The sequence below is a fragment of the Mauremys reevesii genome, linkage group 1, assembly GCF_016161935.1.
Source record: "Mauremys reevesii isolate NIE-2019 linkage group 1, ASM1616193v1, whole genome shotgun sequence".
In the NCBI taxonomy this organism is placed as follows: domain Eukaryota; kingdom Metazoa; phylum Chordata; order Testudines; family Geoemydidae; genus Mauremys; species Mauremys reevesii.
In genome coordinates, this window is record NC_052623.1 from 310965560 (window position 1) to 310989813 (window position 24254).

Consider the following 24254-nt stretch of genomic DNA (forward strand, 5'->3'; position numbering starts at 1 on the left):
TAGCTGATCTTCTTTTCATCATATTCTACAGGTACAGAGTTGCCTGCTAAATTTATGCCAAAGTCTGAGTTCCTTCTGAATCATACTACCGATGTGTTGTTTTTTAGAAAACCTCAGCTAGCTGAAAATGGACTCGCTACCCTAAATGTCAAGAGGTCTTCAGAATTTTTATTTGGATAAGACTAAGGGCTGGTCTACACTGGGGGAGAGGAGTTGATGTAAGATATACAACTTCAGCTACGAGAATAGCGTAGCTGAAGTCGACGTATCTTATTTCGACATACCTCCTGTCCTCACGGCGCGGGATCGATGGCCGTGGCTCCCCTGTCGACTCCGCTTCTGCTTCTCGCCTTGGTGGAGTTCCAGAGTCCACGCGTGGCGGGGATCGATTTATCATGTCTAGATGAGACACAATAAATCGATCCCTGATAGATCGCTACCCATCGGATCGGACATACCCTAAGGCATTTAGAAAATAGACATGATTTGCGGTAAACTTTGGGGATCAGTGGAAAGAGAATGCCATTTTCACTCAATGCCTGTCCAAGTGGATTAGACTGGGCATTTAGACTTGTAATATGTTAGCTAGGCAGAGCGTACCTAAAGATCAACCAGATTAAGATGGCTTGCCTCTGGAATGTTTCCAGAATAAAAATCTACAGGGCTGATACGTGGAGTTCTGTGGCACATATATCCAGAGGGTAAAAAGAACAGGAGAACTCGTGGCACCTTAGAGACTAACAAATTTAAGCTTATGCTCAAATAAATTTGTTAGTCTCTAAAGTGCCACAAGTACTCCTGTTCTTTTTGCGGATACAGACTAACACAGCTGCTACTCTGAATCCAGAGGATAGTATTGGATAAAACATATGGATCCAATGCTCACTTTGGGAGGGTCGTTTTGCAACCCTTGCTTAATCAAACCTGGCATTGTACTGCCACCTAGATTTCCACAAGTAAAAATATGCAGAGGTCATCTTCAAAAAGAAGAAATAGTTACTTTTCATAAAAAACAGGGTGGATAAAAATCAATGATTAAAAAAAATCCAATTTTTTTATTTAAATCCAATTTTTTATAGTTTTTTCCTCAAAAGGGATTTTATCTAAAGATAGTTTTAATTAAGATACATTATAGCTCAAGATATCTCATCACTGAATAGGGATTATAAATTCTAATTCTATAGTATGAGACAATATATTAATGTAATATTTAGGAAAAGTTTTGTAAATGAGTTCCAATAGTTCATGGATTAGGGACCCAATCTTATGGGGTTCCATAGGCTTCTGTACAGATGATTTAGGTTAATCTTTCTATCTACCCAATGGAACTCAGTGCTCAGTCTAGAAGATACCATCAGAGATGCTTAGTTTTGCATTCTCAAACTGTGGATTTGTGTCTCCAGAGATAACATTCTTGTTAACAGCAAAAATGTTTTAAATAAATAAATATATAGAGGTGAGAAATAACAGACCTCAACTCTATTATCTACTAATCTGACACTAATTGCCACTGAAATTCAGCATCTGTAAGATGAAAAACTTTACATGAAAAAAATCAGGCACACTTGAAACACAGCCTCTAAATCCAAATGTCCCACACTAGTCTTTTTAATGTGTGAAAAAGACCCCCACTGATTTGCAAGCATGAAATTAAGGATTCATTTCTTCAGCCTACAGCGAGATTTGCACAGCCTCATAATCAGAAATAAACAGTGCAATAAAACCAGGTTTGTGTGGGAAAGAAATGTTGTGTCTAAAAAAAAGTTATCTGTTGTCTATTTATGTACTGTTAAGAGGCTGAGTAAAGCACTTGAGTTTTACCAGAATTTTCCACGAGTTGAATATTGTAGAAGATTCCATCTTTTACCTTATATCTACAGCAGTGGTGGATTAAGATTTATTGGGGCCCTGAGCACAAAAAATACTGCCCCCCCCATACTCCATTAAAAACAGAAATGTATAAAAATTGATACAAAGACTCCATTCAGTGTTTACACACTGCATTAATAATGAAGCAAGTCATATCCCAGTTCATTATGCCTAAATTAACTGCTCAGTTTTTCCACATAGAAAATGAAAATGGCTAGATATGATCCATAAGCATCACACAAAGGTGTTCACTGCTAATTTGGACAACATTAATGTTACAAGAATCAGTCATTCGCAGGTCAACAAGTGGTTCTTTCATCTCCTCCAGTTTTCTTAAACCTGACCATTACGCACTGGAAGCCCATCACCAGGGCTGCGACTCTTGCTGGTGGCTGCTCTCACACTTTTTCCTAAAATACTTAACTTTAGAAAAGGCAAACAAATATGCATATATACATTTCCAAATCATTATAATTTATTTATGTATGGTTTTGAAGACTCAGTAATAAAAATAATATACAATTGTCTCTATTCTTTACTGGATTTAAACAGAATAGAAACATTCTTTGCACGTTCTTGTCTTTTTTGTTATTTGGTTGGCTTTTGTGGTTGCATTTTTTTTTAGACTTGCTAGCTAGTAAGTCTACTGCTGTGAAAAGTGACACTTGTATGTTAATATCACTTTTCACAGCCTCCCAGATAGCTACTAAGTCTGCTGTGAAAAGTGATATTAACATACAAATATCACTTTTCACAGCAGACTTATTCAGCCCCAGCAAGCCCAGGGACAAATTAAGCCCTGGATGGGGAGGTGGATAGGGAGGCAGTGGGGGCTGGAGTGATGGGGGGGAATGGATAGGGAGCCGGGGGAGGCAGTGAGGGCAGGGCAATAGGTGGGAGTGTGAGAAGCCAGGAGCGGCAAGGATATGGCCAGGGGCCAGAGCCCAAGAGCCCAAAATCCCATGGCCAGATCCTGGGCCCAAGCCTGAAGCCCTGCAGCCAGGGGATGGAGCATGTGGCTGGGGAATGAGAAGGCAGCAGGGGCCACAGGTGATGGGGGAGGGGTGATGAGCCTGGGGCCTGCGGCTGTGGGACAGAACCTGCCACCGTGAGGCTGAAGCCTGGGAATGGAGAAGGCAACGGGGGCTATGGCAATGGCAGAGGGGTAAACCTCGGGCCTGAGCCCCCCCCACCATGCCTGGATTCTGGGGCCCATGGCCAGACTTGGGGACTCCCAAATTGGCTGGGGCCCCTGGGAACAGACCCTGTGCGTTAATCTGCCACTGATCTAAAGTTATTTTTAACTAGAATATTAATTTAAATTATGTTAAATTCTACACAACCAACTACATCCCCAAATGGCAGAGAAATGATAGATACTACAGTGATGTGTGGTATAAGACCCTATGTAGAACAGAATAGCCTGTAGACATCTTAATGGCAGAATAAACACAATAATAATGTTTTCCTTGTCTGGACTAGCAGATCTGTGCCTCTTGATTTTTTCTATGAACATTTTTGCCTTTTGTAATCTTTATCCATAATTAACATTTTATTTACATTTCACTTCCATTGGATAACTATTGTACATTGTATTAAGAACATCAAGTTACATTTATAATTGCTTTATTAAATTCTTGTATGTGTGCAGTGTTGGTCGCAGGATGTGAGACAAGATGATATAATGTGAGGTAAAATCTTTTATTGGACTGTTGGTGACAGAGACAAGCTTTTGAGTCACACAGAGCTCTTCTTCAGATCTGGGAAAGGTACTCCCAGTGTCACAGCAAAATGCAAGGTGGAACGGTTCTATGTATATGTATACATCTTTTTAGATGCCTCCACCCTCTCTCATTCACAATTGCGTGGATTGCCTTTCCTTCCATTCATGATCACATAATATCTCTGTGGCAATCCCATAGCAGAATATTAGTAGTTAAATATTCAATGTATTTTTAGCTGTCTTTAATGCGACATGGCAGCTGGATATGAGGAGAGCCAGACTAGCATCCTATGACCAGCCAACTCGTCTCCACCCCCTTCGGCACAAGTACTATAGTTGGGAACTGATGCGGTTATGGGACTAAATTAAGACACATATAACACATAACAGCAGGCTACAAGCCATGGAAAGGGGAGAAAGAAAGAGCGCTCTGGTCACCTCATTCTCAGTGCTATTCTCCTCCCCTTGGTGGGGAGGGGATTGTGCTGTGTGTGTTTCAGGAAGAGCCATTTTTACTATCTCTTCCCAGATCCATGAGCCCTAGCAGCACCAGAAGGCTCTGATCTGACCCAAGCGCCTCTGTGAGTCTCAGCCATGTTTTACTCCAACCTCTCCTGCCGGGCCTGCACCATCCACTCAGCGGGTCAGACGGGGACACGCCTGTAGGGGAAAGCCGACGTGCGCTCCACGGCGTCCTACCACAGCCCAGAGAGGCTGAGCCTACATTTCCCAGCATGCAATGGTGTCCTGGGATGCCCTTGCACACTACCAGCGCGGCTGCGGGAGCTGTTCTTGTCAGCCTGAGGGAAGTGGTGACCCCTTCGGGACTACACATCCCAACATGCAACGCGCTACCATGATCGGCACCAGGAGCGTATGAGTCACGAGTCCTGTAAACCAGAGCTGATCATTGGTCATATCCGGTTGACGTCATCAATGCGTAACTCTGCCCGCCCCCTTAGCTCGTTTGGCTATAAAAGCGGCGTCGTCGCCGTCTCTTCGCCTTTAGCTCCAGGTGTCTGAGAGGAGAAAGATGCATCGATTTTGCTCACGGGCCTTCACGGGGATTTTTACCGCCACCACCGACTCGTCCTTCGCCTGCCTCCGTCAATCCCCTCCACTGCCTCGGTCCGGGAAGTCAGCCCCGCAGAGACGCTGTAGTAAAAAGCGCTCCTGCTCCTCCATCGGCTGATTGTCGCTGAGACCCGGGCGGGGGGGAACCGAGAGACCGAGACCCACAGAGGGGAGCCGCGCACCGCCGGTAGCCATGCCCAAGTCAAAGAAACGAGGGAGCAACCACCAGCGCGGAGCAGGTAGGAGCCGCGAGGCATCCTGGGAGCGGTAGTTTTCTCCTGCGGCCTGTCCCAGTCTCTTCTGTTGGGCGCCGAGAACGAGAAACTACATTTCCCATGATGCGCTGGTGCTCGAGGGAAGGGGGGTCTCGGCGGGGGGGGGCAGCCGGGCCTCGGCTGGCGGAGCCGCCCTGTCTGGCTGCGCGGCCGGGCTTTGGGCGGGCGCCTCCTTGTAGGTTCTCCGGGCAGGCGGCACCCGCTCGCCCCCTTTCCCGGGGCCGCCTGAGCCAGCGGCCCTGTCTCCGCGGGGCTGACGGGAGTCTGGATTGGAAACCGCCACCTCACACACCAGCCGACGCATGCGCACAGCCTGCTGCTGAACTCGCGCGTCAGCCGCTTCTGCTCCGGGGCCGCGGGCGGCGAAGTGCGTGTCCCGCGCGGCGCCGGAGGCAGGGCCCCGAGGCAGCTGGGCCGGTCCCCCGCAGTGCGCTGGTGGCCCCTGAGCCGAGCTTGCCGTGCCCGGGGTCACCTCTGCGGAGCCAGCGAGCAGCTCCAGGGCTGGCGCCACCGCTAATGGCCTGGCGCAGCCACGGCACTGGCCAGCCGCCTCCGCCTGCAGCCCCGGGTCGCCGCCCTGGGGTTGGAGTGTGGCACGTGCCCTGTCGCCCGGGGCTGGGGCAGCTCGAGAAAATGCTCAGTGGGTTCCTCGGGCTTTTTATGGGCAGAGCTGTCACCCTGAATTAAGTGAGGGCGCCTGAGAGCTCTTGTTGCTAGGCTTCAGTTTCACTCTGGGAATGAAAGCTCAGTGTTCTGCCCCTCCAAAGCCCCAGGACATGGGTAAGGTCCTTGTTATGCCTGCTAGGAAGTGTGAGCTCCAAAATCGTCTGTTAGCTTGTGGTGAGGGGCTTGATTATTGGGGGTTGTCAACTCACAGGGATTGTGGAGTTATGAATTGTTTAAAAACTTCCAGAAGGTGGGTGGACAGTGCATTTTATAATAATGATTGGAGATATACCTATCTCCTAGAACTGGAAGGGACCTTGAGGTCATCGAGTCCAGCCCCCTGCCTTCACTAGCAGGACCAAGTACTGATTTTGTTCCAGATCCCCAAGTGGACCCCTCAAGGATTGAACTCACAACCCTGGGTTTAGCAGGCCAATTCTCAAACTACTGAGCAATCCCTCCCCGCTTTTCTGAAATTGGCTTCTCATCTTAATTTTCACTAAATTAGTGGTTCTCAGTCTTTTCCATGCTGAGACTGTGTAGGCATATGGGAGTGACAAGGTGGTCCTGCTCCCAATATTTGTTTGCAGTTCATGACCCTCCATCTTGAGAATCCATGCACTAGATCGGGGTAGGCATGTGAGCTGATTTTCAGTGGCACTCACACTGCCTGAGTCCTGGCCACCAGTGTGGGGGAGGCTCTGCACTTTAATTTAATTTTAAATGAAGCTTCTTAAACATTTTAAAAACCTTACCTTTAAAAACCTTACTTTACATACAACACTAGTTTAGTTATATATTTTAGACTTAGAGACCATCTAAAACATTAAAATGTATTACTGGCATGCGAAACCTTAAATTAGAGTGAATAAATGAAGTCTCAGCACACCACTTCAGAGAAATTGCTTACCTGAGGGTATGTCTCCACTTAACTGCTATAGTGGCACAGCTGCAGCTATGCCATTCTAGTTTTTCAGTTTAGGCACCGATGCTGATGGAGGAAAGGGGTTCTCCTTTTGGCATAGGTAATTCACCTTCCCAAGAAGTGGTACCTGGGTTGACAGAAGAATTCTTCCGTTGACCTAACAGGGTCTACATTGGGGATTAGGCCAGCATCACTAAGTGTCTGTGGGGCATGATGTAACTATGGCAATATAAATTCCCAGTGCAGCTTGCTGGGGCAACTTGGAAGCAGCTGATTTATGTGTAGTGACTACCAAATGTTAGTATGTGAATTTCATTCAATGTGCCTAATGTTCAAGGATATGGTAAGAACAGTGCTAATGTGGACACGAGGACGAACGGATATAAACTGTCAGTCAGGAAATTCAGGCTTGAAATTAGACGAAGGTTTCTAACCATCAGGGGAGTGCAATACTGGAACAGTCTACCGAGGGAAACAGTGGGGGCGAAGGACCTCCACGACTTTAAGATTAAGCTAGATAAGTTTATGGAGGGGATGGTATGATAGGATAACGGGCTTAGTCAATAGGTCAATTATGTGCCTGGTATGATGTAACCTTTTCCAGAGGGTTTGGCTGGAGAGTCTTGCCCGCATGCTCGGGGTTCAGCTGACCGCCATATTTGGGGTCGGGAAGGAATTTTCCTCCAGGGAAGATTGGCTATGGCCCTGGAGGTTTTTCGCCTTCCTCCGAAGCATGGGGCAGGGTTCACTTGCTAAGGAGTGGGTGGATCGGCTTATGTGGCCTGCATCTTGCAGGAGGTCAGACTAGATGATCATAATGGTCCCTTCTGATCTTGAATTCTATGATTCTATGATTCTATGAACAGTGGAAATGAAGTGCTGCCTAAAGTAAATTGTAAATATTGTCTCAGGCTTTAGTCAGATTGAAAAACGGTTGATCTCAAATTGCAGTCAAAATCAACTGTATCAGTAAGGTAAACTTTCTCTGTGAAATTGAAAGGACAAACATTGAGTTTAGAGCATCCTGCAAATGAAACACCTAAATTACTTTGACTAATTTTCTCTGACAGCTTAAGTATGTACCTGTTCCACTGTTTCCAGCAGCCCTTCAGCATCAGATTAAGGAATAATTGCTGTTACCTTTTGCACCTAAAAATGGCAAAGCTCATCAGTTTGCTTATACCATAAAAAGAGACAGGGTAAAGATGGATATTTGAGTGAAGTTGTAATTTTTATGTTAACATTGACTTCACTATAGCACACACTGGATATATGTGCCACAGAACTCCACGTATCAGCCCTGTAGATTTTTATTCTGGAAACACTCCAGAGGTAAGCCATAGCACACACTGAGTAATTTGAGGAAATGGCTAATCATTATTTTAATAACTTCTTAATGTCTGTAGGAAAGAAGCAAGTTCAAAACCTGTTGGCAATTCAAAAATTCTGCAGCCATCTCCAGGGTCTTTGTTGCTTAAAGGACTTTTTCAGGCATCTTCCTAGTTATGAAAAATTCATGGAACTCAGTGTCTGCATTTTCAACATTTAGGTGACTTGTAAACAATGTATTATATAAACAAGGACTTTGCTCAAACATCATGTATATTATACAGGAATTCTAGAGGCACTAAACTTCCACAAACAGCAGTGAAAGCCTGTAACCTGTCAAGTCCCTCCAAAACCTCCAATTGTTTTTGGAAGTCTGGCTTGAGCTGCTAATAAAGCTGGAATTGAACAAGAACAAAATTGGGAGGGGGGAAAAGGAGCCTATAGAAACTTGGTTCTTGACCTAAAATATGAAGGTCTGGGTTGAACCAAGACTAAAGAAGGCTTAAATGGGGCTGGAACATAATCCTGAACTCTGTCATCCTCCTTGTAACATTAAGACTGGATGTTTTACTTAGATAGCACTACTGCAATACAAAAAAAGAATCATGTAAGGAAAGTCATGGATTGTACAGCCTGCTCAGCATCAGTCAGATTTGTATTTAGTGCACTTAGCTGGGTTTGCTTAGCTGAAATCTTGTAATATGCTAGGTGCTGAAGAAACCAGCTGCAATGAACTACATAATGAGTTGCATTTTGTGTCATAGATCTCTTGGGTATTTTCACTGCCTTTTTTCAAGGAAAAAAGTGGGGGGTTGGTTTTGGGAAAATCGCAACAGCCTTATCCACCATGAATGAAACCCCCCCTTTGCATGCATTGGCATGGACAGCACTCTGTGCCTATACCAAAAGCATATTTCTAGTTGGCACATGTCTCAGTGTTGCCATTTACATGTTCCATGAGCAGCAGATATTGGGTTCTTGGTGTACTGTATTTCCAGATGTATCCAGGCTACTCTGTGGCAAATGCATCTCCAACATTTTCACAATTCCTTCTGTTGAATGAGTATATTTTGCCATCTCATTAGTGTATTTGATGGTGCTCTGCCTTGGTATGTAAAGGACTATTGTGTATGTTTCAACATGTATAAAATATTCTCAGGCAAAATTTTAAAAGGCTGTAGGGTTGCTTCAGGGCTTCACCCATCCAAAATGTTCATACTTTTCATAGTGTAAGGGCAGAAGGGACCCTTATATCATCTAGTTTGGTGTCCTGTATATCACAGGCCACTAAATTTCATCAAATTGCCCCAAAACTTCTTTAGTTAAGGTAATTTTCCAAAATGGCATCTTTGATTGATGTGAAGATATCCAGAGATGCAGAATCCACCAGTTCCCTTAGTAGGTTGTTCAGTGGTTAATCCACTGTTTAAAAAACCAATTGTACCTTATTTAATTTTTATTAAAATAGAATTAAAAAAACAAGGACATTCGGCTATTTTTGACTGTGGACGTTGTATCTGTGTGAACAGAATACATTTGCTAAATGTAGACATGTGCCGTTCGAAAGCCCAATCAAATACAATAGCTAGACACAGCCTTGTCTGAAGGTGTTGCTCCTCCGTAATTCTAAATTCCACCAGTACACTGAATACTCTGTATCATATCTTTTCATTATTTCTGGTACACATCTGTGTATATGTAGTTTTTAAGCCTAGGAAAGTATTTCCTGAACACCTTTTTATATCCTGGACCCCTAAGTAGGGCCAGGAAGAGATGGAAGAAGGGATCTATAGGGAGGAGAAACAAACTTTGACATGGTAGTCCCTTATTTCTCCCTACTTTTTGCGTGGGGTCAGGGAGAACAGGGGGCAGGGCAGCAATATATGGATCTGCAGTGTTTTCCAAATATGGAAGTAGTCACTAAAGTGTTTTTTTTAAGGTGGTCAGCACAGAAATGTGCAGCCTTTCAGTGATGAGGATGCGTCAATTGAGACTATGAGCCACTGCAGTGGCTTCAGTGATCCTGCTAGCTTCACTGAAGAAGGTATGTTTTTGATTTTGATCTATGCATCTTATGAAAATTTCTTTAGAAACAAAATTGATGTTTCTGACACATGCCTCTTATCTACTCTTATAAAACAGTGCAGTAATCTTTAAAATAACCAAAAATTTGGGGTTCTCAGGGCATTACTGACCCCCATTACTATAGCTATTTGAAGAGGTACCCATTAAAGTATTTACAGATAAATGTACAACATGTTTCGTAAGACTTTTAAACCTCCCATGGTTCCTTTATTCTGTGAGTATACCATGCTAATTTCTAAAGCAAAGTTTAGATTTAATTAGAAATTGATAATGCCTTTATTCAGATGTAACTTTTACCACCTGTCTCAGGAACAGTAAGAGGACCTAAGACAGCAGCCCTCCTGCATTCATGACAGCTGCTTCATGCTGAAATCTATATGTACAAACTCCTCAGTCAGAATTGATTGGCTGCTAAAATCAAATACTTTTCCATTATGTCAATTGGATATAACCAGGTCCCACTCCTGGGTGTCATTCTACTCCTGTAATATCCCACATTTGTTGCTAAAGTCCCTGTTACCTGAAAAAAGGTGGATGTTATTGATTTAAATATAGTAATCAATTTCTCATACTATAAATTTCTAATGATCTAAACATGAACATTGTAATGTGCATTAGGATTAAATTATCTTGTATACATTAGGACCTGAAGTCGATGAAGAAGCAACTCAAGAAGACTTCGAGTACAAGTTAAAGGGATTCATTGACCTTACCTTGGACAAGAGGTATAGGGTGTTTGGAAGCAATGCACTTAAGCATCACCAATCTTCGCTTGACTTCTCTAATACAAATTAGTGATGTGTTGCTGCCCCATAGAAACTTAACCTATCTTTATTTCTGTTGCATAGTTACTAAAATCAGTTTAGCAGTCCACACGGGGGTTTGATTCTCCTCTCCTATGAATCAGGAATAGCTGCCCTGGAGTCAGTGGTGTTTGATGTAAACTAGAGAAGTAGGCCTGGCTTTTTTTACTAATACAAATTTAAAATGCTTGTGTATTGTCAGATCACGTGCGTTTTTCAAGTGAATTGGTCTTGCAAAATTGTTTGCCTCAGAAAGGCAACTTAAATTAATTATACACAATGTCAACATGATAAAGGATAGGTGAGTTTATTTCTGGGCTGGTAAGCTACCGTGAGTTTTGCAGTACTGCATTAAGCATATGCCACAGCCTTCAACGAAAGTTTTTACCCCTATGCATTCTAGCTGAGGAAAGAGGTGAAGGAAAATAAACCAAGCTGTAAATGAGGAGTTGGTCTGCCCAGGAGATTTGTTCAACAACTGTACTAAATGTTTCTACTTAATTCATAGGACTTCTGTAGATTTTGACAGCACCAGGTAGATGTGTAATGTACACTGCTATAAAAGTGTACTAAAGCAAAGCCTTCAGCTTTAGCTTACATGAAAACTTATTTGTATCAATCTCTATTATTCCTCCAACAGTGCGAAGACAAGACAAGCAGCTTTTGAAGGTCTTAAAAATGCTCTGACTTCTAAAATACTGTATGAATTTATCCTGGAAAGGAGAATGACTTTAACTGATAGCATTGAACGCTGTATAAAGAAAGGTAATAAATGCTTGTACGGTACTGGAAGGTAACAGAACTATAGGATAGGGACTGATTTGTCATACTACTGTAGTGTTAACTGATGTGATGAGACTTTGTAGTATTTTACAGAAAATTTTAGTAGATCCACATACATTTGTTAGCTAAGCTTCTCTTGTCCTAAGTTAGATGTTAGTGAGCATTTATTGCTCTTTGATCATTGAGCTACAAAATTACATTGCTTCCTTCCTGTTGGCTGGAATTAGTGACAACCTAGTACCATTTCCAGTGCTGTTTTCTTCATTTGGGTTTTGTTTAAGATACAGCATGCTTCATTGCTGGATCTCCCTTTACAAGCCTCTAAACAAATGTGTGATTCAGTGCAGGATAAAATCCGCAGGTGATCACTCAATGTATTTCCTTATTCTGTAGGTAAGAGTGATGAACAGTCTGCAGCGGCAAGGCTGGCATGTCTTCTCTGTGTGCAGTTGGGGTCGGGAATTGAAAGTGAAGAAATCCTTAAGACCCTTGGACCAGTTCTCAAGAAGATAATCTGTGATGGAACAGCTAGTATCCAGGCTAGACAGGCTGTAAGTATAAAACGTACTGGGCTATAGAAGAGAGGTAGTACAACAGTTTAAAAGCTTTGGTACTTTTCTCTTTCCTTTGCTGCCAAAATACAGACTACTTCACTAGTGTGTTAATGCAAGCCTATAATTTAATTCCTGCACTAATGTACACAGGTGTTGGGCTTCCAGAAGCTTTCAGTGATGGCATGAGATTTGAGAATTGGTGTTACACTCATTGGCTTGAAAGAGTTGCATGTTGATGTTCACTTAACCTGAAACTTCAATTTCTGCACTTATCATCATTCTTTTCAGTACCAAAGCATTTTTTGTCCGCCAGAGCAGTGTTCTGTGGAAATTGGGGCACCATGTAAAGTATCTTGGTTCCTTTGTGCTTTTGTGCTTTTTCCATCCCAAAACTCTGGTTACATCTTATGATGTGACTAGGCATTGGTCAGTCAGTTCTTCCTTCAGCTTGGACTGTTAATATCTCTGTCCTGGACTACATTATCAATATGACTCCTACCATGAATTAGTGCATGGTCCTTTCACTTCTAGAATTCCTCTTGTATTGCTTGTCCACTAGGATTATTTTAAATGTTTCCTGAAACAGTATATTGAGTCCACAAATATTTATGCAAGCTGTAAAACTTGTGGGATAGGTATAATTATACCTAGCAGAAAAGTGTGTAAAACTGCATGTCGTCCTCAAGTCAAGGGTCCCTTTTTGGTACGGATGGTAGCCTCAAACCCAAGTACAGAGAATCCACCTGTATCTCTGTTCTTATACCTATCAAACTTTTAATTAAAAGCCCCTTCAAAGCAGTAGCCATTGCTGCTAATGATACTGGGTTTTTCTGTAACTTTAGTGTCGTGGGTTTGTTGAGCTAGTTCAATTTAACTCTTGCATTCACTCTCGTACAACTGGTTTGCTTGTTTTGTTTTGCTCAAGTACTGTTGAAACAAAAGTTTCTAGCTTGACTATGGTTGCATCAAAGCATAACTGAAACACTGCTTTAAAACTAAAGCAGCCCTAGTATTTAATACAGGTGTTTAAGAGGAGCTTGAATTGCCCTTTAGGTGTTAGAAAATGATACCCACAGGAAACTGGAAAAACGTACCACATTGAGTTGGTGAAACTATACGTAGAGTAGACCCTTAAAATGCTGTTATTCAGAATTCTGGAAAATCCTTCCCACAGCAGTGAGTAGATGCCAGCCATCCCTTTTATTTCATTGTGAAACTTATAGTTCACAGTAGTGAGCTTTTACTAGCTCTTCTAATTTAGCTAGTCAATTGAAAGGCAGGCTATATACAGTTCTTGTAACAGCTCAGTCTGGCAATGTATTTCTTTGTTTAGAGGTACATACATAATCAGAAGTGCAAATACTTATGCAGAGCAGCATATGTTGTAAAGCGGGCCAGATATAGCTATGAAGTAAAGCCAAAAATATGAGGGAAGAGTTCATTCTGCTTAAGGAATGGTTCCATGGGCACTCAACATAGAACTTAAATACTTATTTATACAAGCAGTTGGAGTAACGAAGACCAGAGTTTAAAATTTTGGAATCTTGTCAGGTCTGGTAGAATCAACATAAACTATGAAATACTGACTTGTTTTACTTCTCTTCCACCTCTAGTGTGCAACCTGCTTGGGAGTTTGCTGTTTCATAGTCACTGATGATATTACCGTAAGGATAAACACTTAACCCTTTATCAAGTTTTACACAAATTTTAATAATTGAATTTAGCCATTTACACTTTTTTTTTAAAACCAGGAACTGTATTCAACTATGGAGTGTCTGGAAAACATATTCACAAAATCATATCAGAGAGAGAGAGACACTAATGGCATTTCTAGCACCCACAACACAGTGCTTCACATCAGTGCACTTTTAGCATGGACTCTGTTGCTGACCATCTGCCCAGTGAGCGAAGTGAAGAAAAAACTTGAAATGTATGTTCCTTTCCTGGAAGGCAACTTTTACAATGAACTGTTACTTTGCTTTAATGTTGCTTTATTGTAAAAATTGCTCTTTACAGATTAATAAAATGTAGCTCATTTTTTTTCCTAGGCACTTACACAAACTTCCAAACTTATTATCTTGTGATGATGTCAACATGAGAATTGCTGCTGGAGAAACACTAGCTCTTCTGTTTGAACTGGCACGAGAAACAGAAGCTGTAAGTATAATGGATTTAGCTGTAACAGGTTTCTTGCATTGAGATTGTTGCAAACTAAACACCATGGTATGTAATGCTATTTCACATACCATCCCTAATTCCAGAGGACCATCTCTTACAATCTAGTTGTATCTGTCTGCACATTCTTGGTGGGAAAGTTGCATATAAACTCTCCACAACTTAAAATAATGAAGAAAAATGTATCTAAACAGTAGAATGAAATTAGGTAGGCACACTAAAGCAGGGATCAGCAACCTTTGGCACGTATCCCAGGCCACCTCTTCCTGCAGCCCCCATTGGCCTGGGATGGCGAACTGCGGCCAGTGGGAGCTGCGATTGGCTGACCCCGTGGATGCTGCAGGTAAACAAACTGTCCCGGCCCGCCAGGGGCTTACCCTGGTGGGCCACATGCCAAAGGTTGCTGATCCCTGAACTAGAACTACTCCAATTAAAACAAGCTTACTTGTGCTAGCCCTCCCATTATCTTCCTGTGATAACTTCAGGGCTGCTGGAATGCTAGAGTCGTTAAAATCTGATACTGACATCTAAACACTTTTTTTAAAAGAAAAAACTGCAAAGAAAAGAAATGTAGATTAGCATCTTGTACCCCAACAACCATGGTGAGGGGGGCATTTAGTACAGACTCTTACCCTTTTCAGCTTCCCCAAATCTGCCAGTTCCAGGGACTTCCAGAAAGCATTGCTGTGTGTTGCCAGTTGCAATGCACTCTTGAGTTTAGACAGTATCTTGAGTAGGCAGCTTTCCATTTCCTTATGTTGCGTCAAAGGGAGTACCCTATGATGAAGAGATTGATAAAACATTATGTTTCTTGGCATCTGAAAGTAGATTAATGCATTTTGCCAGTTGCAACTTTGGAGTAAGACTTTTAAGGCATTAATTACATATTTATCTTGTGCTACTGAGGTTGTGACTGGTATTTTCCTTGTTTCACCTTTGCACTGGATGGTTAGATATTTTAAGTAACTTGTAATTTGTCTTTTAATGTTGCCTGACAACACAGACTTAATCTGGTTTGTTGCCCTTTGGTGTAATGTGCCTTATTAACTTAACTGTGTTTTTGACAGCATTGAAGAAAATAGTCTCCAATTATCCATGGGCACAGCTTGGGAGGGCTGCCGGGAGGGCTTCTGGCAAAGCACATCAGCCTTGACCAAGCTAGAACATGATCTGAGAGGGAAGGGTAACTGTACATGAGTCAGGATACCAAGCACAGTAACTTCACATGTACCTAAATTGTGCTGCTTTTTGTAGTGCTTCTAAATACAGGAGGTATTTGGTTGCAAGATCCTAGCTATTGAAGCCTACTTTGAAAGGGCTTGACAGTGAAAGTGAAGCTATTAGGCCTGGCACGATGAGTCCAGAGCTTGAATTCTTCTTCACTTGGACTGTGGCTGCAAGTGACTGAAATTTTGGTTTGAACTTAGTTGGCTTTGATTTTAATAGTATAAATCTGCATTCTTTAAGATCTTAAAGGAAGTGTTTTAAGAAAAGCACTTCAGTTCATATGCAAGTTACCCAGTTCAGCGGTTTGTATAACTGAGGCTCCTAGGCACTACTGTATTTAATAGCTGTCTTCTGTGTGTTTCTATTTCTTTGTCATGGTAATTTTTTAATCTTATTTTACCTCAGTGTCCTCCTAGTCTGCCCCATATAATGTACCACACAAATATACTGTGTCATCTGATTCTGTGATTAAGTTGGTAAATTTAAGAGTGAATACTGCATGTAGTTTGAAAGAATGAATGCTAAATAAGGGCAAGGAATGTAGTAAAAATATTTGCATGAATGGGAGTGGTGTAGATAAGATTAGCATCAGATGGGTTACAGGGTCATTGTGAGAACCCTTCTGTCACAAATTCTGCTTATTATACAAGCCACTGAATTGGGTAATTTACATATGAACTGAAGTGCTTTTCTTAAAGGAAGTGTTTTAAGATCTTAAAGCCTCAGTTAAGGTGCAGGGTTCTATTGTTTTAGGCATAGTTAAAAAATTAAGATGGTCCATGCCACAAATAGCATGCTATCAAAGTAAAACTATCATTTGAAAGAGTAATGTAAATAATGTGGAATCAGTAAAAAGACAAAACAATTTATGCACTTGTAATTGGTTAGGAATTAATCTGGCCTCCATAAACTTCAGACTTATTCTTAAAAAAAAATATTAGAACTCCCCTTTGTAAGCTCTTGGCTCCCTTTCCAAAACTTAAATTAACAGTAATAAATGGCATTAAACATTCTAAGTCAAATGTCAGCATCTCCGCAATCCACCCCAAAACTTACTTAGCCTGTGCCAGTAAGCATCTCCTCGACTCCAAGTGCCAGAGAGCATGTCCAGAGGGTTAACAAATCTAGGCACTAGCAGGCCAAGTGGGGAGTTTGTTCCATAATCCAGGGGCCTCACAAGAGACCTTGTTGGCAGCTGCTTTCATATTGAGGGATCTCCACTTTGAATGCTTCGGCTGACAACTGTCCCAGCAGGTGCAAACAGGTCACACTTGGGTAACTGGACCCTGATCACTTAACTTTTCAAGTTCAGTTAATATATTTTACCTTATAAATGCATCGTGATCCAAATGACAAACAATACTGTGGGAAAAGTTGATGTATTACCACTTAGAAAAATGGTGGAAAGACTAGAAAATGAAACATCTCCTTTTGTCTGGCTAGGATTTCTTTTATGAAGACATGGAACTTTTAACACAGAAACTAAGAGCCCTGGCTACGGATGGAAACAAGCACCGTGCCAAAGTAGACAAAAGAAAGCAGCGATCTGTCTTCAGAGATGTGTTGCGAGCAGTAGAGGTACTCTTGATTACTTTGAAAATACTCATCTGTAAAGCAGAATGGTAAACAATTTATAAAACAGTTGTATGAACACTAGACCATTGACAAATCTTTCTTACAATTTTAGATGAATTTTAAACAAGCTCCAAATAACTTCAATTTTCAGGTTTTTAACTTTTTAAGAATAAAGGCAGGATTAGTGTTAACTACATCTTTCAAAGGTTCATGGTTAGTAATCTAAAAAGGATCCAAAGGTTAACTAAAGTACCTCATTTTTTAGATTGGAAATACAAACCTAACTTCCATATTGGATATATGATTTTCTATAAAATGGATAAAACATTGCAATATGAATGTTAAGTGCCCCTTTATTTAATATATTGAGTTTTTGCTGTGAGACTTGTCCTTGACTGCCAAACTCTGATTTTTCTGAATTATGGAATTGTTCTAAAATCTATCAGTTCATTAGCAGGATTACTGCCTTGCAGTATAGGCAAGAACCAGCTTGCATTATTCAGCTGTTGTGTGGATTCAGTTTATAATTGCTCCACTCCAAGGGCTTAAATAATTGTCCTTTACAGCATATCTCTGTGCTTAGATTAACATTGCTGTAGAGAACACTACAGAATATCATTGCCAAAAGCTCTGGACAGTAACTTTCAGCTCTTCACCAACAAAATGTTCAAAAGTCATTAAGCCACATAAGTTTGACTTTATGTAACAAATCATGAACTTACATTTCGTTGGTAAGTTAGATGACACTTGAATCTTTAACTGGGCAAAATCAGGTCAGTACCAGCTAAATGGAATATCGTACTTTCAAACAGTCAAAAGTTCTCAGCGGTGAATGTAGTTCTGAGAGAAATTAACTGCTAATAGGATGGGATGCTTACTCTGTCAGGAGTAATTGCCAGTTACATGAATACAGAAGAAGGTGACTTGGTCACTAACAGCCCCAAAAAATGAATTAGAGAACGTTCTTTACTTAAGATCTTATATTGGCACCCATACTTGCATTATCTGAAATGCATACCCATAAGTATGGTTTGCATCAAAATACAGCATTTTAAAGGGAGTTATAAAATTTCCTTTTCAACAATGTTAAGACCTTGCCTGGATCTTTAAAGATCCACTGAGACCTGACTAATTTACAGATGCAAACCAAGTGAACCAAATCCCATGGACAGAGCCCATATCAAGTGAACATTTCTTTTGATCATCTACTTACGTATTCATACTTACATCATTGTCCCTTCTAATGTTACCTGTAGCAGCATCAATGGTCTTAAGGTTCAGTCCTGCATCAACCTGTGCAGTAAAATCAGCAATTGTGCTATATGTGCATAGTAGATTACTTTACAGAATAAATTATTCTTGTCCTTATTTTGTGTAGGAGCACTCAGTGAAAGGAAAACTACACTAGTTCTTAACATGCATAAGCTTTCTAAATAACGTCTGTCTGCATAGGACCTTCTCTAAATCAGGGGTTTTGGTAATATAGTTTTCATGTTTTGTCTTGTTTTTTGGACAGGAGCGTGACTTCCCTACAGAGACTGTCAAATTTGGACCTGAGCGCATGTATATTGACTGCTGGGTTAAGAAACAAACATATGATACCTTCAAGGAGATTCTGGGATCAGGGATGCAATATCATTTGCAGGTGAGCTGTTATTCTTCTTCCGTCCTCGGCTGAACGGGGGACTCGGCAGCAGTGCTCCTTCTTCCTGACTCCATACCAAGTTTGGATGGGCACTTGGAGATGGGGAAGTTAAACCACTCCCACATCCTACTGGTGGGGAGCGCTGGGGAGCGTTGCTTCACCCCTGCCAAAGGTAGGCGCCTCAGCCCGGATCACGCCTCAACACGGCTCCCCACACCGGTAGCAGAAATTAGCGCCTCAGCGCTAAAAAAACAGCCGCGGCGGCTCGCTGCCCCGGTGGTGCCGGCAACTGCGGCGCACCAAGCAGCCCAGGGCAAAAAGCGCCGCGCCGGCTCTGCGCGCTGCCCCCGTGCGTGACGGACGCGGGCACCGCAAGCAAAAAAAAAGAAAAAAAAGCGCCGCGGCGCGGGGTGCGCTGCCAGGCGCCGCACGCGCGCAGGCACCAGGTAAAAAAAAAAAAAAAAAAAAAAAAAAAAAAAAAAAAAAAAAAAAAAAAAGCGCCTGCCTTCTGCCCCTGCACCAGCAGCAGACCCCCTGCAGCACCTCAACCCTGAACTGGCTACCTCACCTGAGAGCGAACCCTGATCTACAATGCAAACAGAGTTCTTCTCCTCCCCCCCCCACTGGAGCCTTTTCAGCTAGGCTAAGCAGCCCAGCAGCCAGCCTCCCCCTACTTACCCTCCTATAAATGAGGCACTCTTTGGAATCAGCTGACGCTCTCTCAAACTCAGGTTCTTTATTACCAACCTGCAGAAAAAAAAAACATAGATACTATGTTCCTGCTAAGGCTGACTTCTTTCTGTTTTCTCACTTCTGAACTCTTTCATTTCATTGCAGTCGGCAGTCGCAAAAACAAACAATCAAGTAACCCACAGGACTTTAAACTACCTTGCACTCCTTGCCAGGCATGACTTTTGATAACTACAATAACTTTTTGATCGCCCCTACATTTCCAGAGACGACAGGACGACTTTACTTAAATCAATTCTGAGCGCAGTGCCATTTGACCAGAACAATTTTAAAAGGCTGGTCCAGGGTCTGTGCACACTCCTTGATTCCACAGCCTATTTGCCCATCTCCACACGCCTCCAGAAGTGGCTTACCTTCTACAGCTCGCAGTGGTGGGCCCTGTGTGATGCAACATCCTGGCAAAGATTTCTACTCCATACTTGACCCAGAAGAAAAGACTGGGGGGGGGGGCCTATACTACTTAGGCCTGGATCAAGGGGACTGGTTTACAGCCCTCCCCACACAGTACTCTCTTTTTTATATCATTCATCCAGCTCTCACAGACGCTCTAAAGCTCACAATTGGTCATTGACCATTTTCCATAAGAGTTCTTCCACAGCGCCGGAGTCTTTCTAAACTCTCTAGCTGTTGTTGCTCACCTCCTCTCCACAAATATGTCACGCTCCTGTACCTGGACGACGCTCCATCATCAGCAAAGGCATGATGGCGCGAGACACTCCAAGCTACTCTTTCACTACTCTCCTTTCCTAGGCCAACAAAAATCCACCTGACACCTACACAACAGATTGATTTCTGGAGCTCATCTCTCAACTCAAAGAGCAGCAGAGCTGCTCATATCACACAAACACACGCTTCTATTCATCCAAGGACAGGCAAAAAACTCTGCCTACAGCTCCTTGGTCATATGGCACCACCACCCTTCTTCATAGTCCCAGCAGGCTGCACATGATGATGTCTTCAGGGCTGGCTCAATTCCAATTCAAAACCAACAGACACACCTTAGGGATGCTGTTAACTCCGCCCTCCAACCTAGCTTCCCTACAGTGGTGGGTGGACAAGAGAGAGAACCCCTCACTGCTCCTCTCTCAGAACTGAGAACTGATCACTATTTAGGGGACACAGGGCACAAGGCCAGTGGTCTGCATCAGAGTCGCACTACACATATCTCTCTCTTATTGCAGAGCTGTGAGAGAGGAGGCCTTTTTCATTTTCTCATAAAACAGATCACCGCTTCCCTGCCAGACTGCTGCCACAACACTACCCGACGCACTCTCGGGCACACTTCGGGGGGACGAAAAAAGAACTGCACCACACACACAATAAGCTCTTCTCTCTCTGGGCTCCCCACCCGTCAGACCTTTGCCACAATCCAGAACCCAAATGTCAAAAGTTCCCAGTTTTGCTGGGACTGGAACTGCATCCCCCAGAGCCCATTCCTCATCCCTGGAACCAGCTCTCTCTCCTCCTCTCTTCCACCAATCTCACTCTTCCCTCTCTTCTTGTCTTTGGACCACAAGGAGATCGGGTCATACTTATTGCCCCGGCTTTGGCTGGCCGGAGAGACCTATCCCTACCTACTCTGCTCTGCACTCCCTCCCACCACCACCACCCCTCCAGGGCCAGATCTCCTCTCTAGACACAAGACTGTTGGCTCTTTACCAAGCCTATCTGCAAAAGTGGAACCGTTTCACCCTCTGTGCTCACATAAAATCTTAGCGCCCAATATGGTGACCCTCCCGACATTCGCTCAGCTCCACAAAGTGTGCATCTGGGGGCACCCACCCACCATGACCTCTTAGCAGGTTATTCACTCTCTCACCTCCCAACCAAAACGGTTTCTCACTCACCTGCAAACAAAACCTCCCTGAAATTCACCCCATGATGATTTGGATTCATGGAATGAAACCTTACTTGTTCTACACGCTCCTCATGAACCTCCATCGAGCCCCCTTGGCTCCTGGCTTTCTTAGTTGCCATAACATCGGCAAAGAGAGGTAGGTGAAATGAGTGCCCTGATGGCCCACTCTCCTCACAATCTCAACCAACCGCCTATATACTTACCTACTTTCTATCCCGAACCTCACAAGACTCAGAAGGGCAGCCTGCATACTCTACTGTGTCAGGCAGCAATTTTTTATTTACTCCACGACTCTTTGTTTCCATTACTGGGAAAAAAAATCTCGGCATCCATTGCTTTCTTACACAAACCCATTGTATCTCCAAAGTCCCACCAACCGTAGGTGGGTACTGCTACACATTCACCTAGGAGACCCACACTCCGATCGACAGCGCGGGGGCACCCCACCACAGAGAGTGGAGCACACCCACACATTTTCACACAATTACCTGTCTGGCCACTTGAGTAATTATTGCCTATTTGAAATTATCTTGTTTTCTATTGGAATTTAGCCAGTAATTTGTTAGAGGTTTCCCAATTTAAGAATAAAGCAACATGTCTTGAATTATAGTTATGGTAAACTGGTTCTAAAGTAACTGTCTATTTTCATTCAAACTTTGTAAAGAAGACTAAGGGTTTTTTACACTGGACCAGATTATCGAGTGTGATCAACCATGCCCAGCTGAAAATGCCCCTTACAGAAGGGAAATCACTTCTGGTGTGGTTTACACCAGCCCACGCCAGTGTGGGTAATATGGCATCGAGGTCAGGGAATTGCAGAATCAAGAGGCTGTAATTGGCTCTGACAATTCCTGTACTGAGCATTGATTGTCTGATGCAAACAAGAATTGAGCCCTGATCATGTATAATAAAATGGTGGGGGGCAGAATTCAACAAGTGTAAATTACTTGTATGGACTCAGTGTTATGTAATTTATATCTAAAGATTAAAGCTGCTACAGTATTCAGTATAGAACCTTGGTTATTGATGTGTTAATTTTTTTTACTCAGTCCAATGAGTTTCTTCGGAATGTGTTTGAACTTGGACCACCAGTAATGCTTGATGCTGCAACACTTAAAACAATGAAGATATCCCGTTTTGAAAGGGTATGTTATCACATCTTACCTGTGTCACTTGCACTTACCCTGTTATCATATTCCCTTTGGGAATTAAATAACATTCAAAATCTGAACAGTTGAACAGCTGCCATTTTATAGTCAGCCTGCTACAAATGTTTTAATGAAAAATGGTTGTTCTGGGGTGCTTCACAAACACAATCTGTCCTGGACCGAGTTTTAGGTTCACTCTTGTGACTGAGCTAGTAATGAGACCTGTATACACTTGGACACCTTTTGCGTGGGGGTACAGCACTTGCTTCTGTTCCTAGATGGTCCTGAGATGTTACACTGGAGTGTGACAAACTTGGTAGGGGAATTAACTCTAACTTTAAAGCTTAAATGACTGACACTGCAAGAATTTGCTGTGCATTGAGGATAGTATGTAATCCTAAATCATTCCTTGGCATATGGACCATAGTTAAAAATTTAATTTTGTCCTTTTCACAGAATGAGTAACACTTGTTTGGGAGCCTTGAAGAAATAGTCAGATTTGTTAAATGTTAGAAGCCGGACAAGGAGTAAAACTTTCAAAAGCACCAAGTCACTTCCAGTGAAATTTAGGAACTTAAGGTCCTTTCATTGAGACTTAGACTCCTGAATGCCTGTCATCTTTTCTATTTTGAAAAATTGTAGATCTTGTTTCCATATGGTGAAACTTATGCTTATCTAGTGGCAGTTCTCCTTTAATCTGTTTGTTAGGTCATTATGTACTAAAATCGTGGAACCTATGACCTTCCTTTAACATAAAATTTGTATTAATTTTGTACCACAATTTTGACACAATCTAATGATATTTAAATCATTTAAAATCCTTTACATCCTAATTATGTAAAGAACCTAAACTAGTTTAGGCATAGATATTTCAAACATCTGACTAAATCTTACCTTTCACTTTGTAGCACTTGTACAACTCTGCAGCATTCAAGGCTCGAACAAAGGCTAGAAGCAAATGTCGCGACAAAAGAACAGATGTGGGTGAATTTTTCTAAATCTTCCATGTGGGATCCGAGGTTGAAGACTTTCATAATTTCATAATTTTCTATAAATTGTTGTAACCTTGAAATTTGAGATTTAATTTATATATCCACATAGCTTAGACTTCACTGCACAGGGATAATATCTAATGTATATCTGTAAATGTTACGCATGTTATTGCTTTAGGTGTGTGTGTGTGTGTGTGTGTATATAGGATCAGTTGGTCTACAATTGGATGGAAATGTAACTTGTAACACTTATGCAGGATCAAAATCACTCATGAATTTGGTAAATATACCAATGATTCAGTTGTTAGATGGTGCTGAAAGCTATATGTATTAAACTGCCAAAATTGTCTGACCCAGCTCATCTTGGATTGGTGGTAATACAGCAATGAAATTGCATAGAAGAGCAAGTCGTCTTGATAAGAAGAGTAGAGTACCAGGACAAACATGCCTCTGGAAAAGCTGCTATTTCTTTATGATCAATTATACCCTGTAATTTTAATACTTTTTTAAACTGGCTGATGGACTGACAAATGGCACAAGATATGACCTTACTATACTATACCAGTGCCATGAAGTCCTGCTGTTGGCACTTAAAATGAAGTAGTAAATAACATAAACATACTTGACTACATTTAACTTTAAAAGTGGTGACACATTTTACTAATACTTGTATAAGACTGTTCCATCTTCGGAATAAAAATCTTTCTCACTGAAGTCTTTTCAGATGTGGTTGTTATACACCTTGTCTAAAAGTAAATGAGATCAGATAACTGCACACTTAGTTTTTTCATTTTATCA

General features: G+C 42.1%; 1 protein-coding gene across 1 annotated transcript; it reads left to right on the forward strand.

Moving 5' to 3' along the window:
- The first annotated feature begins 4583 nt into the window (after window positions 1-4583).
- On the forward strand, window positions 4584-24170 carry IFRD1 (interferon related developmental regulator 1). The gene is made up of 12 exons (XM_039507183.1): window positions 4584-4905; window positions 9801-9905; window positions 10590-10671; window positions 11390-11514; window positions 11926-12083; window positions 13700-13750; window positions 13838-14016; window positions 14135-14243; window positions 16932-17066; window positions 18580-18708; window positions 22366-22461; window positions 23373-24170. The coding sequence occupies exons 1-12, from the start codon at window positions 4860-4862 to the stop codon at window positions 23460-23462; spliced, it is 1305 nt and encodes a 434-aa protein (XP_039363117.1). The 5' UTR covers window positions 4584-4859; the 3' UTR covers window positions 23463-24170.
- The last annotated feature ends 84 nt before the right edge of the window (window positions 24171-24254 follow it).